Source organism: Lemur catta, chromosome 7, assembly GCF_020740605.2.
Source record: "Lemur catta isolate mLemCat1 chromosome 7, mLemCat1.pri, whole genome shotgun sequence".
Lineage (NCBI taxonomy): Eukaryota > Metazoa > Chordata > Mammalia > Primates > Lemuridae > Lemur > Lemur catta.
In genome coordinates this window covers 30,684,002-30,711,604 of record NC_059134.1, presented here as the reverse complement: position 1 = coordinate 30,711,604, position 27,603 = coordinate 30,684,002, and the positions used below count along the sequence as shown (strand labels likewise).

The 27,603-nt window shown below is 40.0% G+C and overlaps 1 protein-coding gene across 1 annotated transcript; it reads left to right on the top strand.

The window, feature by feature from the left end:
• Positions 1 to 27,603, top strand: RAB39A (RAB39A, member RAS oncogene family). The gene is made up of 2 exons (XM_045555401.1): positions 1 to 330; positions 26,915 to 27,603. Exons 1-2 carry the CDS (start codon positions 104 to 106, stop codon positions 27,339 to 27,341), a joined length of 654 nt encoding a protein of 217 aa, XP_045411357.1. The 5' UTR covers positions 1 to 103; the 3' UTR covers positions 27,342 to 27,603.

Genomic DNA, 27,603 nt, shown 5'->3' with positions numbered 1-27,603 from the left:
GAAGCTGGCGGGCGGGCACCCGCGAGGTGCTGAAGGGACAGTTCCCGCCGCCGAACTTACCCGGCGGGTGGGGCGGCCCGGGAGCTAGCGGGGCACGTGAGCGATGGAGACCATCTGGATCTACCAGTTCCGCCTCATCGTGATCGGGGACTCCACCGTGGGCAAGTCGTGCCTCCTGCACCGCTTCACCCAGGGCCGCTTCCCCGGGCTGCGCTCCCCCGCCTGCGACCCCACCGTCGGCGTGGACTTCTTCTCCCGCCTGCTGGAGATCGAGCCCGGCAAGAGGATCAAGCTGCAGCTCTGGGACACGGCGGGACAGGAGCGGTTCAGGTAGGGCCGCCCGCGCCCGGACCCGGGGGACCGCGCCGCTCCCTCCACTCGCCCAGACGCCGCTTCCTCCAGCGCCTGCCCCGCCGGCCGCGGGCGGGGGAGGCTCCGGCCCTTCCCTTTCGAAAGTGCCAACACTCCATTCTCGTTTCCCCTTTGCCCCTCCTCTTCCAGGGACGACTTCCTCCTCCGCAATTTCTCACTTCTTTCTTTGGCGCCCATTTCCTGCGCCCCTTTTCCGTCTTTCCTTTCCCGCCTGAACCAGGGTCGCCGTTGCCACCCCCCCTCTTCCCCAACTCTTTCTGCCCCTCCCAGTGTTTTGATCCCCTTCGCCCCCCCCCCCGCCGCTGCCTTCTCCGCAAACTCGGCTTCCCTCACTGCGCCCACCCTGACCCGACCACCCTCCTCCAAGCGCCCCTTTCCCTGCCCTTAACCAAGCAGTTCCCCCGCCATGTGCCCCGGGAGAACTGCGAAGTAGGGATCCCAGATTCGTAATTGATCCGTCAGCTTCACGGCAGACAGCGCTTCTGCCCAGGTTACTGCATGAGCTCACTGGGCATGGTTCACAGGGAGATGGATGCGGTAATGGTTTGAACACCTCACAGCACCGAATGTGGTCATCAGAAATACTGGGTCATGACCCGTGGGAATGGGTCTTGCAGGGCAACCAGATGCACCATCAGGGACAGGCACAGCTAAGGGTGTTTGTGTATGTGTGTTTTTGAAAAGATTGAGTTGTCTTTAGAAGTTTGTCATCATTGGTGGTTTGGTGGGGAAAAGATATATATTGAGATTTGCCAGGAACTTTTATGTTGCTTATGATCGATAATTAACTTTCCAGGGTGATAATAGAACAGAAAATAACATTTCTAAATAGAGAAGGAGGGATCTAAATAAATAGTTTCATTCCAGATGTTCACTGGGGACGTGAAGGATTTCACAAAGGCGACTCATGTAAATAAAAAGTAAACAAAGTTATATGTCTTTCTTGAATATTTGAGATGGAACCAGATTTAAAGCACATTTTAAATTTTTAGGATTCAAGGACACTTCATTTTAGAGGAAGGTAGTAAAACTGATGTATTATAGTGTTTTGTTTCCTAAAGACTGCATTATTAATTGGAACTCATTTAAGCATGCATTTTGCATTTGTCAGCGATTACTGTGCTTGTGAAATGCAGTATTCCATGAGGGGACTTCCCAAACATGGCTTCCTCTCGCCCCCAGCCGGCATCCATTCCAAATGAGATCAGCTTACATCTGTGAGAATGGTCCAACATTCAAAGTTTTGGCTTCCGTTCCCAGCTATGACACTGATTCATAGAGATAATAAGTGAACTGCTTAGCTTGCTTATACCTTAGTTTTCCTACGTATGAAGTGGAAGGATAAGGCCAGCCCTTCAGAGAGGTGTTAAAGGTTATTGATTTGATTTATATTATACAATACCTAGAATTCCATGAAGAAATGTTCCTTTTCAAGAAGCCTCCTTTAATTAAAATAATTTTTCAAACTTCTGATTCCTTATCTATAAAATTAAGGAGTCATTATGAGTTCTAAGATTCCTTCCAATTTTACCATTCTAAGGTTAATTGTAAATTCCTTCACTTGTGATCTCAATCAGAGGTGAACTTTGAAATATTCAGGGGTCAGAAAAAAGCATTTACTAATAGCTCTTGTTCCACCCTCTAAAGTGAATACAATAAAATTGTTCTTTATGCCTTAAACTTCTAGCAACTACTGTGAATTGCAACTATTAACACAAGAAATATAGGTAGTAAAATCTTATTGTGTCTAATTATTTCCTTAAAAGTAGCTCCTTATTGACAAGAAAGTAAAGAGTGATTAGCTTGGTAGACTTCAAAGGCCTTTCTGCTAAATAGATGATTGTTTTTTAATGCCATTAAAAAGAATGTAAATAATAGTTCATTTTATATACATTATTAAAACCAGACAGTAACTCTCCTGTAATAATGCAAGGACATTTAGGGAATATTTATTGACAATGAGTCATACTTTATTTTGTTTGGCTCTTTACCAAAGTTATATATTCATAAGTATATACATATTTCAGTAGCTACTTCCAAATACTTGCTTTTCTCTCATTTACTAGAATGTTTCACCATAAAATAGCATTTAAAACAATTACTGTTAAATCATTCTGTATCTATCTTCAAGAAAAGGCACATACTCATTTTGAATAATAGATATCCTATCCTATATTTCATAGAAAGGTACTATAGTTCTTGAAGATACATTCCTGTCATTAGTCGTAATCACACCATGAGGAATTTATAGGAAATGTTACATTTAGAGGTTTATTGGTGACTAGATATAAACTAACAAAAAGCAACCTACTTTAGACAGCTCATGGGGTAGCTTGAAAGCATAAGCAAATATGTTACAGAACAGTAAAATAGTGGACTGATAATTATGATCATGATTAACCTAGTTTTTGTTGTTTTGTTTTTGAGGCAGAGGCTCATTCTGTTGCCTGGCTAGACTGCAGTGGCATCATTGTAGCTCACTGCAACCTCAGACTCTAGGGCTCAAGTGATATTCTTGCCTCAGCTTCCTGAGTAGCTGGGACTGTAGGTGCTCACCTCCACGCCTGGCTAATTTTTCTATTTTTAGTACAGACCAGGTCTTGCTCTTACTCAGGCTGGTCTTGAACTCCTGAGCTCAAGTGATCCTCCCCCCTCAGCCTCCAAGAGTGCTAGGATTACAGGCGTGAGCCATAGCCTTAGTTTTCAATGTTCAGATTAACATGCTAGAGGAGGATAACTACTTGCATAATATAAAAGGAACAAAATCAAAGTGAAAAAGATTTAGAAATATAATGTATATGTGAGCATAACTGTAAGCTAATATAATACTAAAATGTTAAGTTTTTATTATTAACGCCATGTTTTGGTGAGGATAAATGTTAAATTTCTATATTAAGGAAACTCAGAATTACAGTGCCTTCGTTAAAGATAGAAGTTTATTTCTCTCACCAGGCAGGGTGGCGAGTGCCTGTTGTCCCAGCTACTTCGGAGGCAAAGGCTGGAAGATCACTTGAGCTGAAGAGTTTAAATCCAGTCTAGGCAACATAGCAGGACTCTGTCTTTAAAAATAAGAAGAAGAATTCTGTTTCTTTCTTGTGTAATAGTCTCAAGGTGAGTGGTCCAAGTTGGTGGAGTGGTTCTGCTCCAGGCCATCATTCAGGTACCTTCTCTCTTAGTTTTCTGCCATTCCTAGGACATTATCATCATCTATGTGGACAAAGCTGGGTTGCAAGCACCTTGTGTGTCAGCTCAGGGAAAGGGGAAAGAGAATCCTTTAAACCACACAATGGTTTTTTTAAGCAAGTGAGGCCAACATGGTACAGATCCCTTCAGCTCTCAATTCATTGAGGAGAACTTAGTTACAAGGCCACACTGTGACTAGGCCATCATGTGCCCGGGAGGTAGGAAAGATGAATCTGGCATTGTGTGTGTTGGGGGGAAACTGGTAATCACTGCCTTTTATAATTTTTAATCATCATAGTGGAAGAAGTTTAGCAGTAAGGGAAGCAAGAACATTGTTTAATATAGTGTTAATAAGAATATATATATTGGAAAGGCAATAGAAGTACGGAGAGCATTAAATATAAGAATACAAATTTTGAACTTTTCCCATAAAAAGCATTTAAAGTAATATGAACACAGAGTGAGATTAAGAAATAACAATAATGTTGGCTATAGGAATAGGAAACCTCTAGGCTTCAAGACAGATTTTGCCTTTGATTTCATGTTATCTGGCCTTTGGAGTGTTATAGTTACGGCCACTGATTGTAAAGCTCAGAGAATAGTATTCTCCTCGTGCAATACTCTCAAGGTGTGTTCTGCAGAACACTGGTCCTTTGTGATTCTTTTTTTATTATTATTTTTTTATTGATACATAATAATTGTACATATTCATGGATTACATGTTACATCTTGATACAGGCACACAACATACAATGATCAAATCAGGGTAACTGGGACAAGATTCACCTAAAACATTCATCATTGCTTTATGTTGGGAGCATTTGAAAACTTCTAGCTATTCTGAAATACAATAAACTATTGTCAACTATAGTTGCCCCATTGTACCAGTGAACATCAGAACTTCTTCCTTCTATTAAACAGAATTACCCCTTCACCAACATCTCTTCATTACCCCAACCTACCACCCTTACCAATCTCCATTAGCCACCATTCTATTCACTACTTCCTTGAGATCAGTTTTTTTTTTAGGTCCCATATATAAGTGTGAAAATGAAATATTTGTCTTTCTGTGCCTGGTTTGTTACACTTAAAATAATGTCCTCCAGATCTATCCATGTTTCTGCAAATGACAAAATTTCCTTCTTTTTCATGGCTAAATAATATTCCTTTGTATACAAACACCACATCATTTTTATCCATTCATCCCTTGATAAACCCTTAAGCTGATTCCATAATTTAGCCATTGTGAATAATGCTGCAATAAACACTGAAGTGCAAATATCTTCTGGTTACATTTTATGACTTTGCCTCACCCAAGCGAGGTTTAGAGGCATGCCCTTCCCCTCTACAATGCTCACCATGTCTGTGACCCTTAGTTGTGAGTTTGTCCCCCCCCAACCCCCTAATCCCTGGAGAGTATTACTACCATGTGACCACCATAGTGTTGATGAGTTAGTACCAATTTGACGGTGAGTATATGTGTAGCCTATTTCTCCGATCTTGTGATACCTCACTGCAGATAATGGGCTCAAGCTCAATCCAGGAAAATATAAGCAGTGCTAGATCACTGTCGTCTCTTATAATTGAGTAATATTCCATTGTAAACATATACCAGATTTTAGTAATCCACTCATGAATTGATGGGCACTTGGGTTGTTTGTTTGCGCCTTGTGATTCTTTTTAAAAGATACATTCTGTGATCAAGTAAGTTTGGAAATGCCTGTATTCCATATAGCACTCTCTTAAAAATTCATATCAAAGGCTCTAAGAAGTACTATAGCAAAGAAACCTGTTTAACTTTGATTAAACTATTATTTCCCAAATTTATTTTAGGGGCTATTTAAAATATGAAAATCTGTGATAACTAGTGTTCTAAGAATAATAATTTGGTAAAAGCTCACTTGATGAGTTGTTTTAGTCATATTCTTTGAGCAGAACCACTAAACACTTGAGGTTTCGAGCAATGGAAGACCTACAGACAAAGTTAACTGGCTGATTAACGTAGCAAAGGGCAGTAGGCAGTAAGTTCTAAATAAGGGACAGCCTTCCTCCTCCCTTCTCCCTTCCCCGCCAAAATCTGGGGGTGGCCTCTAACTAATACCACTAAATCTACTAGGTCTCTCCCTAACCCTCCACCTGCCTCTTCATCTCTTTCCCTCTAGTTCTTCTGTGTTTCTTTCTTGTAGCCATTTTGTCTTACCACTCCCCAGCTTATTTTTATTTTGCCTTTACCTCTTTTCTCTGCCTACACTACTCATAGTTTATTCTCATCCTCTATCTTTGTCTCTTCCTAATTTTTGTGTCACTTACTCTTCCATTTCCTTTTAGCTTATCTCCTCTTAGCCTCCTGGCTCCCTTATGTCCCTGTTTTTTCCTCTGCCTCTTTGAAACTCATAGGAAGGTAATGTTTCAAAGTGGTTTAATTTAGGCAGGGTGCGGTGGCTCACGCCTGTAATCTTAACACTGGGAGGCTGAGGCAGGAGGATCGCTTGAGGTCAGGAGTTCAAGACCAGCCTGAGCAAGAGCAAGACCCCGTCTCTACTGAAAACAGAAAAACAAAGTGGTTTAATTTATATTCTCTGTTCTTCATTTTAAAAGCAAGCAACATCAACATTTTATATTTCTCCTTTTTGCTGTCTTTTTCTATTTTTTTGTTTTTGAAAAATACTCCCATTTGATTCTCCACCCCCTTGCTGTGGTTCATGGTCTTCAGTAGAAAAAGATTTCTTATTCCAGGATTGGTAGGTCCATAATTACATTGGTAACAGAGCAGAGATTGTGTACAGTTAAGTGTCATAATCACTGCAGTCTACTTAGTTCCAAGTTACTAGGAACAATAGAAAGGTAGGCTATATTTGTATTGTGTAATCAGATGATATAATGTCTTGGTTAAAATTATTTGTGTTATAAATAACAGACATCTAACCAAATTAGTTTAGATAATAGGGAATAAATGATACAGATTTCATGAACGACAGAAACTTACTGAACATCGAGGTGTTTGGAAGTATTTCACTCCAACAAAAGTTTGTAGATGTCCCCTCTAGTCTATTTCCATTTTCCGACTCTATTGGCGCCCAATTCTGTCAACCTCTCTGAGTTTATTCACATTCTCAAAAGAAAAAAATCTCATTGGCTACTTAACTGGCCAGTGAATCATCTCCCCTGCAGTCAGGTTATTGAGATACATATTGTCAACCTAAAATAATCAGAAAGGTCAGAATCTAGTAGAGAGTTTATTCAAGCACAAAGGTTGAGGTTGGCCTGCCTGGGAAGCATAGATTCTAAAGAATGGAAGTCAGTGTTCCAAAATGTAGGAGTTCAGGATCATTTATACAGACAAAGTTCAGGGAAGTTTTACAGAATGTAACCATTTTTCTATGTGAGGCTTAATGCTTAGCTGCAAGGATCTGATTAGTTCAGGTAGTCTTTTTCTTTCAGGAAAGGTATATTTAACATTCCGGACTAAACATGTAACTGTCATGGCGTCCCTGTTCAGGTGCCACCTAGTCTGAGTTAGGTACAGGACAATAAAGGTGGCAGTTAATCTATAACAAAGATCAGTGATTTGGAAGGGGGAGGTCTGGTCTCTGGTCTTTCCTAGTCATTTACAGAACTAGAACAATGAGGAAGAGACTTAAGCTATAATTTAAGAAACAGAATTGTAAACATGCTATGTGACTCAGATCACAGTTACATTTCTCTTAAGGCTTAAAGTGTTTTTGGGGTTCCAACAGCTTTTAAATTTTATTTATTTTCACAATATAATAACAAAAGTATATTATGTAGGTATTTTGGGTCATATAATACAGATAAATCTGTAAGGGTCTACTTTTTGGGAAAGAGAAATTCACAGAAGAGGGAAATGAGCAGTCACCCCCAAAAGTGTCTATTTTTTGGTGTTTCAGAGTAAAATGGTACGTAAGAGTGAGCCAACATCGTTTCTAACAAGTGTAGCAGAATGTGAAAAGATGATTCGTGTAGCCAAACATATTTTTATACTCCAAAAATTATTTTCAGTGTCTACTCAGGGCATTCAGAACATTTTGAGTGATTGTGTAGTCAGTATAGTCAAGAAACTAGCCAGTAATTTGGAAAACCTGTGATTGCTTTTCTCTTTTTTTCTTCAATAAATTAATTGATTTAACATAGGTAGCCACAACCTCAATGCTGCAATTGTGTATGAAGGTAATTATACACCCTGAAGTCCTAAATATTGTACACCAAATGTCTGAAGGCCCTGAGCTGGCAAAATTGAGAAGTAGGTAAAGCTTATTCTTGGGGAAAGGCCTTCCCAACTTTTTTTCTTTATGTTTTTGGATAGTGTGACCTTGACCCACCCTTCCCTTCTGTTCTCCCGCACACCTCAATCAAAAAGCTATCTCTTAATGCTCTATCTTGGCTTCAGAAAGAGTAGTAGCTGGAAGACAAAGGTGCACAAAATTATTAATAGTTGAAAACAACTTAATAAGAGTCCTACCTGGAGTATCTATATTCTAAAAGAGGATGACCTCCAAGAGAGGTAATGCCTTATCTTGAAATAACATTTCCCTGTTGGCAGAGTTACAGACATGTGGCTGATGGGTGTTGGAATTTCCTCCCATCATTCACAGTGATGGCCATCCATTCACACTCACTGTCCCCACATTTAGCTTTCAAAGCAAGGGCTAAAAAAAATGGTATAGATGATGTTGTAAATACATGGATTACCACAGTGACATTTTCACATGAAGAAAAGCGCTTTGCTCAGTCTGAGAGAGAGGAAATTTCCAGTCAATTTGGCTAGCATGCAACAATTTTTTGACAATTTACCTTCCATAGACATGTTACAAAAGTTAGAAGAGGAACTTCTTGGAATTGTCTGAGAATAATTATTTTAGTATATTCAGAGCCAGTTAGTCTTATTCTGAGTTATAGGGAATTTGCTTTCTTCCATCCTACTCTATCTGTCAAGCAATAGAAAAGAAAGGGGAGCTCCTTGATTGATATTGAGGTACACACACACGCACACGTATATACATACACCAGGGAACATCAGATATAACTTTAATAAGATATTTTTTTTCTTTTTTTTTTTTTGAGACAGAGTCTCCCTCTGTCACCTGAGCTAGAGTGCCATGGCGTCAGCCTAGCTCACAGCAACCTCAAACTCCTGGGCTCAAGCGATCCTCCTGCCTCAGCCTCCCGAATAGCTGGCATGCACCACCACGCCTGGCTAATGTTTTCTGTTTTTGGTAGAGACAGGGTCTTGCTCTTGCTCAGGCTGGTCTTGAACTCCTGACCTCAAGGGATCTTCCCACCTTGGCCTCCCAGAGTGCTAGGATTACAGGTGTTAGCCACCGCGCCTGGCCTATTTTAATTTTTTCTAAAGCAAAATTCCTACAAAGCCTATACTTTATGATTTTAATAAATCTGACTCTAAATATCAGTAACTTTTAATCAATTCTGATAATATATGATTCAGAGGGGTTCACTGTAAAAATTGCCACCTCATACAATCTGTCCTAACCTATTATAAAATAAGTAATAAAGTCCTGTACTGGCCTATAGGAGTTCCGGAAAAATGTGAAACTGACGTCAAAGTATGTTTTAAATGTAAAAAAAAGTATACTTTTAGTTTAAGCTATGGAAAAGTTTCAAAATACAGATAGTATTTCTATATATAAGCATTTCTGAGTAATTATTGATAGCTAGCTGGCATATTAGTTTAGTTTAAAAATCTTAATAGTGTTCTCTAAACATTCTTGAAATATAGTGGTTATTTTTATTTTCCTTCTTATGGTAATGATTCATTTTTAATTTAGGAACATCTTGCTAAATCAAATTATTATACTATTGGCAGTAAGTCTCTAAGACCATCCACTGATATCAATAGCTAGGATATAAAGAAATCATCAAAAATACCTCTGTGCCAAAAAATACTGAGGTGAGGAAACAGAGATTTCTCTCTTAGTCTTGTTTTTACTTTACTAATATGGTGAGTGCATCAGAAATCACATAAGAAAGGTCTTTTTTTTTTTTTTTTTTTGAGACAAGGTCTTGCCCTTTTGCCCAAGCTAGAGTGCAGTGGTGTCATCACAGCTCACTGCAACCTCAAGCTCCTGGTCTTGAGCCATCCTCCTGGCTCAAACTCCAGAATAGCTGGGACTACAGGCCCATGCAGCATGCCTGGCTTTTTTTTTTTTTCTTTTTTTTTTTTTTGGAGACGAGGTCTCTCTATGTTGCCCAGGCTGATCTTAAACTGACCTCAGGCATTCCCCCCACCTCACCCTCCCAAAGTGCTAGGATAGCAGGCACAGCCTGAGAAAGGTCTTTATCAAGGCATGTCCAAAAGCTCATCAGTGACTTTTCTTGGTAAAATGTGAGCCTTCTCTATGTTATTTTTTTTCTACTTTATATATGATTGGTCATAATCTCTTTTTAAATTATCTTCCTTTACCAGAAATGTTAAAAGTGATTTTTCTTCTGATTCTTTTGCCTTTCCAAATGTATTTTCTTTTCATAGATCTTGGTGTGATAAGGGCTTAAATGGATAGGGCTAAAGTATAGCCTTAATGACATACTCCTGCCTCAGATATACAAAAGAATAGTGTGTGGCTCAAAGTGAAACCTCTTCTCTTGAGAAGAGATCAAGAGAGAAAGCTGCAAAAGGGAGCTAGATAGATAGTAAGGACTTCCTAGCTGTAAGAGAAGGCATTATGATAGGCATTGCCTATCGTTTTTCTCTGGAGTAGCATTTTTCAAAGGTATATTAATAGGTGTAATTTGAGAATGGGGTTTTTTGGTCAAGTAATCTGGGAAATGTAGGGTCATTGCAGGACTTCTCAGAGCTTTTAATATACTGGTAACACATTGTGAACCCCCAAGGCAGATATGGTGTTTCTCAGCCCAGAGTCCTTTTACACAGAGCATTTTGCAGTACTAATGTTTGCAAAGCACACTTTAGGAACTGATGCTTTAAAGAAAAGTGTAGACAATTTCCTTAAATTTGAAGAATATATTTGGGGACCTCTCACAGTTTCTTCTCTCATATGATTCTCTGTCTCTTTTGCTGTGCTTCCAGATGATTTCATCAAGTCTCCCTTTTTTAAAATACTTGATTACTATTTTTTTAGGGAGAAATGTAGTGTTTCTTGGGAGTCTCTAATTTTTGTCCCCTCATTCAAAATTAAAAATTGATCTTCTAGCCACTTGTCACATTTTTACACAGATCATACAAATTATTAGCACTTTTGTTAAGCACAAAACTTTCCTGTGAGTATCTCTAGAAAATGTAAAAGAAAGATAAAGGAGGTGAATATTCATATTTTTAGATTTCTTAGATATAAAGGGGCTACAGAAAGGCTATGGGATTAGAAAAGCAAAAGTTAATGAAGCAAATATGAGGTGAAATTTAAGACTGAGAACTGATAGAACAGATGGATATATGCTAAAAAAAAAAAGAGAGAACCAAAAGTGGAAGAGACGGTATAATCAATCGTATAGCAGAGGATTATTAAAGGAGAGGAAAACTAGTGAAAGGTAAATTGAAAACAAAGTTCAAGGAAGTGAGGGAGAGAATACATTAAAAAACTGTAGAGGTCAACCATACTGTGGTCAACATTCTGGCCATTTTGGTAGATAAGTAACTGTAGCCATAGGACCGGGAGGGAGCAGAGAGGTGATCCGATACAACAGTTTCCTTTTTAGAATAACAAAATTAATGTTCAGAGATGCTTTGACTTGCCCAAGGCCTTATAGCTCATAAATGGTTTGCACAAGAGCCCAGTTCTGTTAACATTGTATTGAGTGTTCTTTCTGCTATGCCAGACCTCTTGTCATGGTTGAAATGAGTTTTAATGGCATGTTGTATAGTTTCTATCCTGAAACGTATTTCTGTTTGCACACAACCCAACTCCTCATCCCCATAGACCCAGGTTAATTACTATGTCCACCCAAACCATTATTTTACTGCTATACTCAGAAAACAAAAAGGGAAATAGCTTTACACAATAGTAGCAGTGGAGATAACCAACAGCAAACACCTGTGGCATTAACCCACCCTCTATGCAGTACTCACTGACTACAGTATCACAGTTAGTAGTAACTGTAATGAACTCTGACGCTGATGTGGAGAAACTTGTATAAAGTGTTTTTGCCTTGCTAAACAACAAGAAGTGTTGGGCATTGGTCAAAGCTGGAAGCAAATACAGGATATGGTGTCTGAAAGTTTCATAAGTACCGTGAAACAGCTTTCTAATCCCTAAAGACTGTCCCGTTTTTGTTGTTTCTTTTTTTTTCCTGGAAAAGCTGAAATTAATCAGGACAATGATTTACTTGTGGAAATCCATGCATTTATTTAGCTTAACTATATGTCAGGTGCTAGAGATATAAAAATAACTAAGCTACAGTCTCACATTCAAGGTCTATGCAGTCTCTATACTGGGTAGAATCCAGGCTGTACTGCTGTAACAAAGAGACTGCCGAGATATGGCGACTTAAATAATGTAGAGCTTTATTTCTCTCCTCTCCTTTATTTCTCTCTCCTATGATAAGAGTCCAGAATGAGCAGTCCTGGGTAAACATGGTGGCTCTGCCACAACATGAGTTTCCAGGGTTCTCCAGTCATTGCCATTCCTTAGCCAGCAGAAAGGGGAAAGAAGCAGCCTAGGGCAAGTGGCTTCTTCTTTAAGTGGACAAACCTCAGACTGCACACGTTACTTCTCATATCCCATTGATCCAAATTTAGTGTCATGGCCACAACTAACTGCAAGAGAAGCTGGGGAACATAGTTTCTATGTGGGTTGCTACGTGCCAGCTAAAACTTCTGGAGTTCTGTTACTAAAGGAAGACAGGGAGAATAGATAGAGGACAGTATCCTCCTCACAGATACACAGCAGAGAAAGATAATCAAATAATGGCAGTAAGGGCTGGTAAGTACTTAATAAGTTCCAGTGGCAGAACAGAGAGAGGATTTGTCATTTGTGCCTAGGGTGAGGGCCAGTTTCAGAAGATGTATCCCAAAAAAGATAGTGCTTGATGCTGCAACATGATGAATATGTCAGTAGTAACAGAACAACAATAGGAAACAATAGTAATAGAAAAAGAAGTGGCTTCCTGGGAAGAGAGCAGATTGAATACCTGTGTCTCTTTTAGCTTTTTTCCTGAAGTCTCACTAAAATGACAGTAGTACTTTTTTAAACTGTAAACCCCTGAACAAGGAAAACAGGTAGAGAAATAACAGTAACAAAACTTTGGAAGGAGGAAAGCAGCGGATAGTAAATGAATTGACAGATTCAAGAAAATTGGCTTCTAAGCTAATGGTTAAAAAGAAAAGCATCTAGCTAGGCTTGGTGGCTCACACCCATAATCTCAGCTGAGGCAGGAGGATTGCATGAAGCCGGGAGTTAGGACCAGCCCAGTAACATCATGAGACCTCGTCTCTACAAAATATTTTTAAAAAGTAGCTGGGTGTGGGGGCACGCACCTCTAGTCCCAGCTACTTGGGAGACTGAGGCAAGAGCATCACCTGAGCCCAGAAGTCAGAGGCTGCAGTGAGCTATGATTCCACCATTGCACTCCATCCCAGGCAACAGAGCAAGACGCCATCTCTAAAAAAAAAGAACTTATGGAAGTAGGAGTGTGAAAGTAAGGATCGTTGAGTTTCAATCTGTTAAAGAAGAATTGGATCCTTCCATCTCCTCCCCAGCTCCCCACATCAAATGATGTTCTCTCCCCATGACAGTGGCACAAAAAATGGAAATTTATTCTCTGAAAAGAATTAAACATAGGGTCTTTACCTGGAAGCACCAAGCATAATTGAGGTTGAGGTTCCTTATTAAAAGTAAGGGCTTTGGGGGAGCAGTGGCACGCACCTATAATCCCAGATACTCAGGAGGCTGAGGTGGGAGGATTGTGTGAGCCCAGGAGTTGGAGATCAGCCTGGGCAACATAGCAAGATCCCAGTCTCAAAATAAAGAAAAGAAAAGTAAGGGCTTTAAGTGAATGTATGCCTGTTGGATGCTAAGACCATCTGGCCATCTTCCCCCACGCAGCTCCCAGAATGCTGGCAGTCAAGCCTACACCCTTCAAGCAGGACATTGGTGAAGTCATTTCTGGAGAATCTGACCAGGCCAAGAGAAAAGAATTAAAGATACCTACATTAGCGTTTCCTCAGCTAAATGACCCTGCCTGATCATCTTCCAGTGGGGCATAATCTCAATGAAAGATTACAAGAAATGCTAGGAAGTCTGTAATGTGAAAGCCAGAGACCAAAACAAAACAAACAAACAAACAAACAAAAAACAGGAAACAGCAATGGGAGAAACAGAAACTTAATAAGGGAGAAGAGAATGTTAAAAAACAAAACAAAATAAAACTCTGTCCTTAATTTCCTCAGAAAGATAATAAGGAAAAAATTACAATCATGAAAGAAAAACAGGATGTTACTTTTTAAAAAAGAATATTCTGAGAACAAAAGAGCTTTTGAAAATGCAATAGAAAAAATAAAATATTCAATATAAAGTTTAAAAATCTCTCTTAAAACATAGGACAAAAAGACAAAGACTTAGAAGACTTTGAAAATAGGAAAAAAGGATTTTTTTTTTAAATAAAGCACTCTAGTCCAAAAGGTTCAGTATCAGGCATTCCAGAGGGATAGAACAGAAAAAAACAAGGGGAGAAATCATCAGTGAAGCAATTCAAGAAAATTTTCTAAAATTTAGGGACCTGATTTTTCAGATTAGAGCAGCCCAGCATAATAGATGAAAGTAGAAACACCCTAAGGTACATCATCATGAAATTTCAGAACACTGAAACTATAGAGAAGTTTCTGCAAACTTCCAGAGAGTAAAAATAGGTCATATAAAAAATGATTAGGAATCAGATTGTCTGCAGGCTTCCCAAAAACAACTGTGGAAGCTGGAATGCAACAGTGAAATTACTTCAGAATCCTCAGAGAATTCTATATCTGGCCATAGTATCACTCAACTGTGAAAGCAGAATAGATCAAACATGCAAGATTTCAAAATATTACCTCATGCATCTTTTTTTTAGGAAGCTACTTGAAGATGTGCTGTGTGCACACGCGCGCGCACACACACACACACACACACACAGGAGTAAACCAGGAATGAAGAAGACATAAGATATAAGGAACAGATTTACCTCTGAGGAAAGGCAAAGGAAATGCCCAGAAAGATGGGGAAGGGAGATCTTAGGGTCACATCTCTGCAGATACTGAAGACAACTAGACCAGATTAGAGCAGGGCAGAATGTTACAGGAGAGACCGCCTCAGGAAAATGAAATTGACAGAATAGCTAATGGAAATAAATTTCTTAAAAGAAAGCAACTGGCAGACAGTTTAAGATTGAATTATTGAAAGCTACATGGAAAATTTAGCAAAAAGGAAAAAAGAAAAGAAAGAAGAAAAAGGATGATGTGATGGAGGCTTTTAGTGCTCACTCATATCTGATGCTTCTTTTCTTCTGGACACATGGGAGGTATATATTTCCCTTCCCTCTTGCACTTAGGCAGAATCATGCAACTAGTTCTGGCCAGTGGATTTGAGCAGAAGTTGCATGTGGTAGTTTTAAAACATAGCCCAAATTCTTTAACATTCTTTCTACTGAGAGTTGGGTTATTTGTTGCTGTATCATAACCTGGTCCATCTTGACTAATATGCAAGATAATTAACTCTAAGGAAAATAAAAGGTTGTGCAGGAAAGGAAAAAAAGTTGTAGTTTACCCCAGGACTCCTCAATGAAAAGTATCTGCATGGTCAAGTAACACAAAAGCTAAGAAATGATCTTCCCAAAATGATAGTATGATGATATTGGCAAGTTGGGGGAATGGGAAAAGTGAGCATGTGTGGTAATTGCACAGGCAACTTGATAAAAACACATATTTAAATGAAGGAAAAGAACACCATGTATTCAGTTGACCTGAGAATAAACACTGAATAAGTTCAGAAATAGAATGAAATAAGAGAAGGATAAACATCAATTATAAATTCCAGGATAATCTTGAGAAGATGATCATGGTCTCATTATTGTTCTGCAAAAGGATACCAGCAAGCGTTGGAATAAGTGCTGAAGTCTTTTATGCACTTTCTGGTACCATGTCAAATAAAAAATAAGCATCCTTTCATTATTTCCTTGAAGACAATTAGTGAAGCTAGAAATATTTCTCATTAATTTTCAAATAAGCTATTTCAGTTTTCACACATAACTTGTTCTGCCTTCCAGAATCCACCGCAAAGTACAATTTGAATTACTATTTGAATTACTCCCAATTTAAATACAGTAGTTTTTTTTAGAAAATGTGGATGGTTTCACCTATATGTTTACAGAGTGTGCACATATCAGCCTATTTCTCCCCTTTTGACTTTTATAAATCCCTGTTACAAATACCAAAGAGAGGTAGGGTTTTTTGTATTTCTCTTTTATTCTAACCTTTTCTTAGCATTTTTTTTTTTTAATTTAAATCCACCCCCCTTTCCTTAGCATCTGAATGCTGCGTGGGCACAACCTGACTGGGTATGAACTTATTGATTCAATTGTTTATTTATTCGTTTACAAATATTGGTAGGACTCATGTCTGCCCAGTTCAGTTTTAAACACTAAGGATATAGCATTAAAAAAAAAGAAAAAGAAGGAAGGACGGAAGGAAGGAAGGAAGGCAGGGAGGGAGGGAGGGAGGGAGGGAAGGGACAGGGGAAAGGGAAAGAAACAGACAAAAATCCTTGCTCTCATAGGGTTTATCTTTTGATGGGGGAGATGGGCTATAACCAAATAAGCTGGAAGAATTACATAGGGTCTCAGAATTTGTTAATTGCTACAGAAGAAAGTAAGAGTGTAAATGTTGAATAGAGAGTCCTGGGGATGATAATAATGCATCACTATCATAAAATGATGATCTGTCATGAAAGAAAAATGTAAGGCGGCCAGAGGGGGATTGATTCACATAGTCAAAGGTGAAATATGGCCTATTAGATCTTGTCAGTATTATATATATCCTCTACAAGCACAGACTTGATTTTTGATGGAAAGACCCTGGGGATTATACAAAGAAAAATAATTTTAAGGTTGTTTGTATGAAGAAAATATGCTAAGTTAGAAGTGCCAGGTTTCAGAATCTTGGGCAAGGGCAGACTTGTGTTTTAGTCTCTTGAAAGCAGTCCTAAGGGTCACAAGGCAATTGAAGCAGGTAAATAAAGCATCAACACAAAGACTATTCCCAGAAGGGCTAGGAATGTAATGTCATGGTGGAAAAGAGGCACTCACAAGGCTAATGTATTCATAGGCTACTTGCTGCCAACAGCCTTTGGCATCAAAGTGCTTCTATCCTCTAAATGCCTATTTTACAATTGGCAAAGCCACAAGAAGGACATTTCCAAGATGGAACATCTGGTTCATTTTACCTAAGTAAGTCAGCAAGTGCACTGTATTTTGTTGCTTTTTTAAGAGGCCTGTGCACATCCAACAAAGTTCATAATAATAAATAACATAAAAGATCTATGTAATCTTACCACTTTCAGATGAAATGTTAGATATAATTATTACCTACTATAAGTAATCTTGAGCATTCCAGGGCCTGTGAAATTTTGTCCTTCAAATGATAACAGCATCTTATTTTCAATACCTTCAGGAACTAGATAACTGGGGGTTTTGTTTGTTGTTTGTTTGTTTTTTAATAGAGGCAAGGTCTCACTCTGTTGCCCAGGCTGGAGTGCAGTGGCACAATTATAACTCACTGCAGTCTCAAACTCCTGGGTTCAAGGGAATCTCCTGCCTCAGCCTCCCAAAGTGCTGGGATTACAGGTGTGAACCACCATGCCTGGCCTACATAACTGTTTAATTTGAAATATCATTTACAATTTTTAGAACCTCAGTAATCATGTCATTTGTGTCAAAAAGTTTCCAAATTCTCCAAAGTACATAATTCACACTTGATTGCATCAGTCATATATTAAGTAATTCTTTGTAAATGTGTGCAAACTCCTGATGCTGTCAAATAGACACTTGTCTATATATTATTTGGGGAAAAAAATTAAAGGAGGAAAATTAAACAGTTAAAATTTTATATCAACAAGGCAACCATTTTTCCTTTCAATTATTCTAAAGCTAATATACATGTAAGAATGAACTTTGAGGATGTACAGATAAAGAAAATATGGTATATACCTACAATGGAACATTATTCCATTGAATAGAAGGAGGAAATCCTGTCATATGCTACAACGTGGATGAACCTTGAGGATATTATGCTAAGTGAAATAAGCCAGTTAGAGGATGACAAATACTGCATAATTCCACTTATATAAGGTATCTAAAATAGACTCATAGAAGCAGAAAGTGGAATAGTGGCTCTCAGGGTCCGGGGGCAGGGAGGGGGGGAATGGGAGTTGGTGTTCAATAGAGAGGGAGATTTAGTTAGGAAAGATGAGAAGTTTCTAGAGATCTGCTGTACAATTTGGGGCTTATACTTAACAATACTGTACTATACACTTAAAAATTTGTTAAGAGGGTATATCTCAGGCTATGTGTTTTTTACCACAATTTTTTAGGAAAAGAATGAATTTTGGCTTTGTAACACTACATTGAAAGTTATAAAAGATTTATGACCTTATTTTGCACCGTTTGTAAGGAAAACCTTACAAAATCTATGTTGACTATCAGTCATGTCTTTGGCTGCCAGCGGCAAAACCAACTTGAGGACTTTAATCAAAAATGAAAGTTACCAGAAGCATGTTTGAGGCACAGAGACTTGATGGGAAGCTGGCGGACCAAGCTTGGAACGAATCAAAAGATCCCAGCAGTTCTGGGCAGGAAGAATCACAATCGTGGTCCCCATGATGCTGTTGTCCCTTTTCTGCCTGCTCACCCACTGCCGTAAGAAGCCCCAAATGGCCAGTTGGCAGCCTCAGCTGTTAATTCAATAAAAGCATCATGGGGTTCTCTAGTGAAAGCATTTCTCCCTTGAATGCTAAAACCTTTATATCAGCAAAGTTCAGAGTCACAGGGATTAGAAGCAACAAAAAATTTTAGTGACTCATTAAGTGTAATTGTGAGAGGCACCATCACCCCACTTTCACCCTTTGCTTCCCATACCACAGCTTCTGTTTATGGGAAAAAACACCACCTACGATCTTGTTCATGAGTTTAGAACATATACGTCCTGAAGTATCATGCCAAAATCTTACAAGGTATCTTCTCCTGGATTTGGGCATAACCAAATCTTAATAACCCCTTCCACAGTTTTATAGAACCAGATGCCTCTAGGTGATGGTGATGTGTTAAGATCAACAAAACCCTTGACATCAGCCATTTCTCTGTCTCCACCGCTGTTAAAGTGAATTCTTTGATCTGTAACAATGTGTAGGATACTATGACTGTGTATCAGGCAGTGTGTAAGTTCAAGGATGCTGGTGCTGAATCCAGGTTAAATATCTCACAATGAGAATATATCAGTGTCCCCTCCATGATGGTCCCCCAGAGTAAGGTACCATACCCAAGGTGTCAGTAGCTGCTAGAAAACTGGGTAGCAAGCAAAAACTGTCCAGGGCGGCCTAGGTAACATCAAGTCTCCATTGAGCCCAGGTGAAGCCTTCATCCCTCTACCATGACCACTTTGTTTGAGTTCACACTAGAGTAGAAAGACTGACTGACAACTGTAGGACAGAGCATTTTTTCCCGCTGATTATTAAGGGGGCTTTTGGTGAGCATTCACATAAAATACAAATATTCACATACTCTAGGCCCATCAACATATCCCTTCCTCACACCTCCTTATCACCAGTTCTCTATCTTGTTTTTTTCCCAACATGCCAACCCTTAGCCTCTGCTCATGAATTGGTGTGGATCCTCACATGCATCTCTCCATCTTATCATCTGGAAAAAGCAGACAATAAGACGTACCACTAGAAGTTCCACAAATGGAAGGATTTCTCTTTTCCACTGACTTTCAGGTTCACCACTGAGCGGGGCTGACTGATGCTAGCACATTATTTACAGCCATTTGTAAGGCAGACTTGAATTTTTTCCTCTTTAATTATAGGGAAATCCAGATAAGGCCATGGGTTGAGAGGGAACTGCAGGAGTAGGCATGCTGGGTATGTGAGCATTGCTACTCCAGGTCCACTCAGGTCCTGCCCCATATTCCTGCCTATATATTTGACTTCTGCTTAGTGACAAAGCTCCAGCCTGGTGAATCAGAGAACACTCAGCTCATCACGGGCACTTAGATTTCACGGTCACTTGGTGTTCCTCAGCCAGGCATTTAGTCTCTATCAAAGCCAGGTTATAAGCCAAGAATTCATTTTCAGAAGTGTAATAATAATAGCCTTTGACAAAGAGAACATGCCTTTATTGCAAAATGCCCCTCCTGTAATCGTCCAGTGGAGGCTTTTCTGAGCTTGATAAAGCATCCAATCTGCTGTAGGCACTTCGCACAGGTACCATTAGATCTGATGGACCATGGACCCAGTGGCAAAGTTGCTTGCATTGTAGCTCAGACCAGCAAAAGGGACTTTTCTTGCTTTCAGCTCTGTTAATGCTGGTAGCCTTTTGGGTCTCCCACTTAATGGGTCAGAGAAGCACATTGTACTGTTCAAGTTTCCTCCAAAATTCACAAAGGTCCACCAAGTATTATGTTTTTTTCTTCTTGATAGGGAACGTAAGATACCACAACTTTTCTTTTTTGGAGAGGTTTCATCAACATGTCCCTGATTAAAGAGTCTCCTTCCCCCAAGAAACTTCACAGGGATTACTGACTACTGGTTTTTTGTTTGTTTGTTTTTTTATTTTGAGACAGAGTCTCACTCTGTTGCCCAGGCTAGAGTGCCATGGCATCAGCCTAGCTCACAGCAACCTCAAACTCCTGGGCTCAAGTGATCCTCCCACCTCGGCCTCCCAGAGTGCTAGGATTACAGGCATAAGCCACTGCACGTGGCCTGGCTACTGTATTTTTATAGGCTGTATCTTTAGGATGCATGTGTTTCTTAAATTAATTTATCCATCTTCCTCCAACACTGATACACTCATAGCAACTCAGTGACCTTGGCGTGAGAACTTAAGACCACACTAATAGATCTAATGTTGGGCATCTTTCTTTTCTTTGCACTGCTAGTATCTCTTTTCCACAAACTTCCTCACTCTCTCTACTATTTCTCCAGCTTTCCCAATATCTGTGTACATGGCTCTGGCCAAATCAACAAGCATTCATTCACTAAGATGTATCGAGTTGCCACTATGTGCCAGGCACTGAAACCACTGGACATTTAGCAGCAAACAAAATTGACATGGCACCTGCATACCTTTCGCAATTAGCAAGCCAGTAGCATGGATCCAGAAAGTGGAAAAGAGAGGGGGAAGATGCTGTACAAGAGTTCTGACCTTGACCACACAGTGATACTGCCCACCAACCTGAGAAACAGACTGTAACCAAACAAAGCAGCCATTTTTCCATCTATGGAGGAATTAGTAAGAGGAGTAAAGTATTCTTCCAGTTCTCGTTTGTGTGAATGCAAATTTCATTTCTTCCTATGGTAGAAACGTAAATGTGAGGAAAGAGAAAGGAGCTTGTCCTGATACCAGCAGTATTCCTTGTCAGTGCTGAGCACCCACTTGGGATTGGTTATAATTAATTCATAGTGACACCAGCCTGCCTAGTTGAGTGATTTTTTTTCCCCCAGAAACATTCAGTTGCATGCTGAACTGATCCAGAGATAGTTTTCCCAGATGAATATGACAGAGGGAGAGGGGCTTGGGAATTGAGATATTTCCAAGGGAGTGATTATGATGTCTCACTGAATCTAAGATACAGAAGAAGGTAAAGATAGAAGGGTATTAATGGATAGAAAGTGATAGGATTGGCCAGTGCATTACAAATCTTGATGAAATTAAAGATTTATTGTGTTAAAAAAAAATATGCTGGCAGGCTGTGAGATTTTGATAATTTTAGTGGACTGTGTAAATTTGCAATTTCAAAGTAGTGAATGTTTCTGATGATGAAAAGAAAATGAATGAGAAAGGAAGAATAGAGGGGAAAGTTCCTTAGAGATGAAGAAGTCAAGAAATTGAGAGGTGACATTGGGCAGCTCATCTGAGTGGATATTGCAATCAGTAAGCAGAATGGCAGGAATTGGGATAAAAAGAAAAACAAGGCAAAGTGCTAAAATCTTTAGTACATGGAGAATGACCAAGCAGTTGGCAGATGACGGCAGATGATAGAGCCAGATGGCATAAGCCTCAAAGGAGCAGGGGATTTTTTTACAACAAGGGCCGAGAGAGAATAATTATCTGGAAGTTGCACTGGGGAAGCAGAAGCCATCTCCTCCTGATGCTGGAGGACGAGCAGTGTGAGTGTGCTGCAGGGGAGGCAGCGTCCTCAGCATGTTGCAGTTAAGGCACGGAGGTGAAGAAACATTCTGAGAGGAGACCATTCCTTTGGAAATGGGATAAGATTTCCTGATAGTGCAGCCTTCAAGGTTTAAAAGAACCTTTCTTTTATAATCAAAACTAGATTTTCCACTTGCGAGGGACAAGGAGCTGCTAAGAGCTTGTAACCCTGATCCCATAATTCACTTTCCCCATCCCATCACCATCACACCATATTTAGGCGGTGTGGTATCCCCTTTACCATTTGCCAGAGGATAGTCTCACTACTTTTTTTTTTTTTTTTTTCTGGAGACAGTCTCACACTGTTGCTCCAGCTAGAGTGCAGTGGCATCATCATAGCTCACTGCAACCTCAAACTCCTGGGCTTAAGCGATCCTCCTGCCTCAGCCTCCTGAGTAGCTTGGACTACAGGTGTGCACCGTAACGCCTGGCTAATTTTTCTTTTCTTTTTTTTTTTTTTGAGACAGAGTCTCGCTTTGTTGCCTGGGCTAGAGTGAGTGCCGTGGCGTCAGCCTAGCTCACAGCAACCTCAAACTCCTGGGCTTAAGCGATCCTACTGCCTCAGCCTCCCGAGTAGCTGGGACTACAGGCATGCGCCACCATGCCCGGCTAATTTTTTTCTATATATATTTTAGTTGGCCAGATAATTTCTTTCTATTTTTTAGTAGAGACGGGGTCTCGCTCTTCCTCAGGCTGGTCTCGAACTCCTGAGCTCAGAAGATCCACCCGCCTCGGCCTCCCAGAGAGCTAGGATTATAGGCGTGAGCCACCTCACCCGGCCACGTCTCACAACTCTTATTATAATTCCCTCATAACACACATGAGACCAGATTGGAATCCATTCATTTATTTTCTCTCTCCCTTCCTTCTGTTGTTCTTCCCTTTCCTCTACCCACCCACCCCATTTATTTTTTGGTTTCTTAAATCATTCATTCATTCAGTGAGACTTTCCAAGCCCAGAAGGAAGTAGATATAAAGTAACATGCAATAAGATGTTGTTGCTTATGAAGAATGATTACTCATCATCATCTCTTGAGTTCTGTACAAGGAGGCCTCCCTACCTAGTTCTCTCTGGGTCTGTTCCCTGTCTCCTCATAGTTCCTTCAGGAACTTCTACAGACCTAAGTGTCCCAACCCAAGGGAGGAAGGTCTAGAGAAACATAGATGCTCCCTCATCACCTCTGTAAAACTTGCCTTTCAAGTTCAAATTTTACATCTGAAGGCCTGCCTCTTCTCCCAAATGATCAACAGCAATGATGGCCATTGTTTTAGGGAAAACCCTACCCCCAGGACAACCGTATCTGAATCTGAAACCTAACATCAGAATTCTAAACCTAATATCCAGACCCACACACAGAAAGTGGAGATCAAGTATATAGAAAATGACAGATGTCATATTGAGACCTTTCAATCTAACTAATTATTAATAAGGGTTTTATAAAGTAAATTATGTATACGTTGCTATAATTTTATAGGATGATTTGCCAACTGCATTCTAAATGTGTTTTCAAAATTAATTAAGTGGTGCTAGAAAACACAGTACAGTGTAAGACATGCCTCTGTATAATATACAAGCATTTCAACATTGACCTTTCAACCAAAAAAGACATTTTTTTTCAAGTATACTAATGGTAAATTAAATGGATTGGTCGGACGAGGTGGCTCATACCTGTAATCCTAGCACTTTGGGAGGCTGAGGTCAGGGGATTGATTGCTTGAGGCCAGGAGTTCCACACCAGCCTGAGCATGAGCGAGACCCCATCTCTACAAAACAAATAGAAAAATTAACCAAGTGTGGTGGCACATGCCTGTAGTCCCAGCTGCTTGGGAGGGTGAGGCAGGAGGATTGCTGGAGCTCAGGAGTTTGAGGTTGCAGTGAGCTATGATAACGCCAATGCACTCTAGCTCTGGTGACAGAGAGAAACTCTGTCTCAAATGAATACATAAAACTTTTAGTCTAATATAATAGCATAGCCTTCATTAGGTTTCTGTTAAGACACTGCACATTTGTCTAAATTCACACATATAAAAATGAGTAGCAAAACAATAACAAGTTATCCCTCAAATTAAAAATATAGCGGCAACCTAAATGAACTGATTCTTTGTAGCTGCCAAAGATGATGGGAAATTTGTCTTACCACCAATATCTGTATAGTACTGTAGTCCTTGACAAAAGTTTTTTGGAAATAGCCACTTGGGACTCTCTACTAGGAATTCTGAGGAGAAGCAGGGAAGCAGGAGAAATAGAAAGGGGAGGTAAAATGCTCTCTTCGCGCTCCTACAACAAAGTTATTTGTGGTATCAGGTCACTGAACTGAGCTGTGATTTCAGCAGTGATGAAGGCAGTGAACGTATGTGAAAGTTGGAGAGAATGAGAGTACCTGATAACCCACTGGCCCTTCACAAAGATCTTGGTGCCTTAGGCAAGTGGTCAAATGAGTTTGCTTAAAGATCATGGACAACTTAAAAACTGAGACACATCAGATCTCTGGTTCATGCAACATTTAGCACTTTCCCTCTCCAATAAGGTTAAGTAATCCAACATAGCAAACATTTAATGACATCTATCATTTACCAGGCATTATGATTATTAGATACATAGAAGAAAAATGTTTCACCATCAGATTGGTTTCACCGATCATCACCTAAAAGCACATTTAGGAATAACATTAATCGGGTGTCGGGAAGATGTGGGGGGGGGGATGGGTGTATACATACATAATGAGTGCGGTGCGCACCGTCTAGGGGATGGACATGCTTGAAGCTCTGATTCAGGGGCAGGGAGGGGGGACAAGGGCAATATACATAACCTAAACTTTTATACCCCCATAATATGCTGAAATAAAAAAAGAAAAATGTTTGACTCTCAAGGAGATTGAATTGAGTGGGAGACATACCAGCAAATCCAGTCAGCACGTTATGAAAATTAATATATTCATAATGGTGGTATGCCAGTGGTTCAATGGAATTATAAGAGAAGGAGCCAGGCAGGGTGGATCACACCTATAATCCCAGCCACTTTGGGAGGCCGAGGCAGGAGGATTGCTTGGGGCCAGGAGTTCGAGACCAGCCTGGACAACATAGCGAGATCCCATCTCTATAAAAATTTTTAAAAAATAAAAAAAGGAGGAGGAGTGCCTAAGATAGGTCAGTGGTGGGGAAGGCTTCTCAGATGATATGATTCTGGAGCTGACCATTGAAGGAGAAATAGGAGTTTATTAGACAGAAAAGGGGTAAAAGACATTCTAGACAGAGAAAAGAACATATGTAAGGGCAAGAAACATGAAACATGATGGCCTTGCCTCATGATTCTGCCAGGAAACAGATGGCACAATTGTAGGTTAACTGAAAGAGTTTAATGAAGTGACTATTTTCAGAGATTTGGTCAAGGTCAAGGGTGCCAACAAAGGATGGTGAAGCATTCAAGGAGAGCAACAGTGCAAAGCCTTTAACCACTTGGCTGGAAGAGTCAAGGAGAGAGAATATGATTACCAGAACCTGGTGACAGCCATTACCATGGGAAAGGTACTACCCAAGAGGAACCTTGCTAGAAGCAGAGGAAAACAACCAGTGCCAAGCCACAGCCCAGCAGAGACAAGGAGGGATAAATACTCTAACTTCTCTTTCTTCCAGTCTCCAACTGGCACCTCCCATTGGCTGAACCCTACTGTAAGCCAAAGGGCGAGGAAGTTTGGGGAGGCTTTCTGGGAAGGCCAGCTTCCAGAGGCCTAGAGAAGAATGGAGAGTAGGTCTGGAGAGGCAAACAGAATCATTAGTATACCTCAGATTCACGTCCCAGGTCCAAACAGTCTCCTGTTTCTTGTATATAGCACAGGACTATATCTGTAAAAAATATTGTAACAAGTCTGCCGTCGTAGCCAGTTTGGGCTGCTATAACAAATTACCATAAAATGAAGGGCTTAAACAACAGAAATTTATTTCTCACAGTTTTGGAGGCTGGAAGTCCGAGACCAGGGTGCCAGCATGACCAGGTTCCGGTGAGAGCCCTCTTCTGGGTTACAGACAGCCATCTTGTTGTGTCCTCACATGGTGGAAAGAGGACTAGAGATCTGTCTCTCTTTTGTAAGGGCACTGATCCCCTTCACAAGGGCTCCACCCTTGTGACCTTAGTTACATCCCAAAGGCCCCATCTCCTAATACCATGACATTTAGAGGTTAGGATTTCAACATAAGAATTGGGGGTGGGGAGGACACAAACATTCAGTCCTAAACTGATAGAGGGGCTTGTTGAATTACGTGATGGAGAAATTCTTGGCCGGGCGCGGTGGCTCACGCCTGTAATCCTAGCCCTCTGGGAGGCCGAGGCGGGTGGATCGCTGGAGGTCAGGAGTTCGAGACCAGCCTGAGCGAGACCCCATCTCTACTAAAAATAGAAATAAAAATTATCTGGACAACTAAAAATATATATAGGAAAAATTAGCCGGGCATGGTGGCGCATGCCTGTAGTCCCAGCTACTTGGGAGGCTGAGGCAGGAGGATCGCTTAAGCCCAGGAGTTTGAGGTTGCTGTGAGCTAGGCTGATGCCACGGCACTCACTCTAGCCCGGGCAACAGAGTGAGACTCTGTCTCAAAAAAAAAAAAAAAAAAAAAGAGAAATTCTTAAGATCTGGTTTCACCCAATCTTTCTATGTGCCTATTTTTAACCACAATGATGTAATAATTATTCTATCAAATTTATAAAAGCAGAAACAATCATAAGACAGTGTGAGATGATATACCATGTTAGGTGCTTATTTGTCTATCTAAAAATAACTACTTTAATGTTCTGTTAATGTATGAAAGTTGCAAATTAGTCTCATAGAATATTTTTGTTCACTTAAGATACTTTATATTTTATTTATAGATTTTAGTTAAATCACATTAAGGTCTCTTCACATTTTATTACAGTGCTGCATTGTTTGAAGGAGGGGAAAAAGAACAAGTTGTCCTTATACAACCTTTTTTTCTCTCTATTTTTCAGATCAATAACTCGATCTTATTACCGCAACTCAGTTGGTGGATTTTTAGTATTTGACATTACTAACCGACGATCTTTTGAACATGTGAAAGATTGGCTAGAAGAAGCAAAAATGTATGTACAGCCATTTCGGATTGTATTTCTGCTAGTGGGACATAAATGTGATTTAGCTTCACAACGTCAAGTTACAAGGGAAGAAGCTGAAAAACTATCAGCAGACTGTGGAATGAAATATATAGAAACCTCAGCAAAAGATGCTACAAATGTTGAAGAATCCTTCACAATCTTGACAAGAGACATATATGAACTTATTAAAAAGGGAGAAATTTGTATTCAGGATGGCTGGGAAGGGGTTAAAAGTGGTTTTGTTCCAAATACTGTGCATTCTTCTGAGGAAGCAGTTAAGCCCAGGAAAGAGTGCTTCTGCTGACTTCAAACATGCCAAAGAACTAACAAGAACAGATTGGGTGTCATTTCAGGATAAATACCAACATTAACAGCAGAATGATGCAATGAAAGCATTAAAAAACCCACACTGGCACTATTTTGTAAGGTATTTGATTCGGAGCACTATACTTACTTGTTACACTACCAGATTAGGTATTTTGCTAAATTATCAGGCAAAGCAGACAACTTTTTCTTGAAACTGGTGTATCTACATATTCCGTACCTCCATTCTCACTTTATTAGCA

What these genes read in the sequence shown, in the direction of transcription:
- RAB39A (XM_045555401.1), top strand. Translation starts at nt 104, where the DNA reads ATGGAGACCATCTGGATCTACCAGTTCCGCCTCATCGTGATCGGGGAC. An exon ending in GCGGGACAGGAGCGGTTCAG is followed by an intron (nt 331 to 26,914) that starts GTAGGGCCGCCC and finishes TCTATTTTTCAG; the next exon opens with ATCAATAACTCGATCTTATT.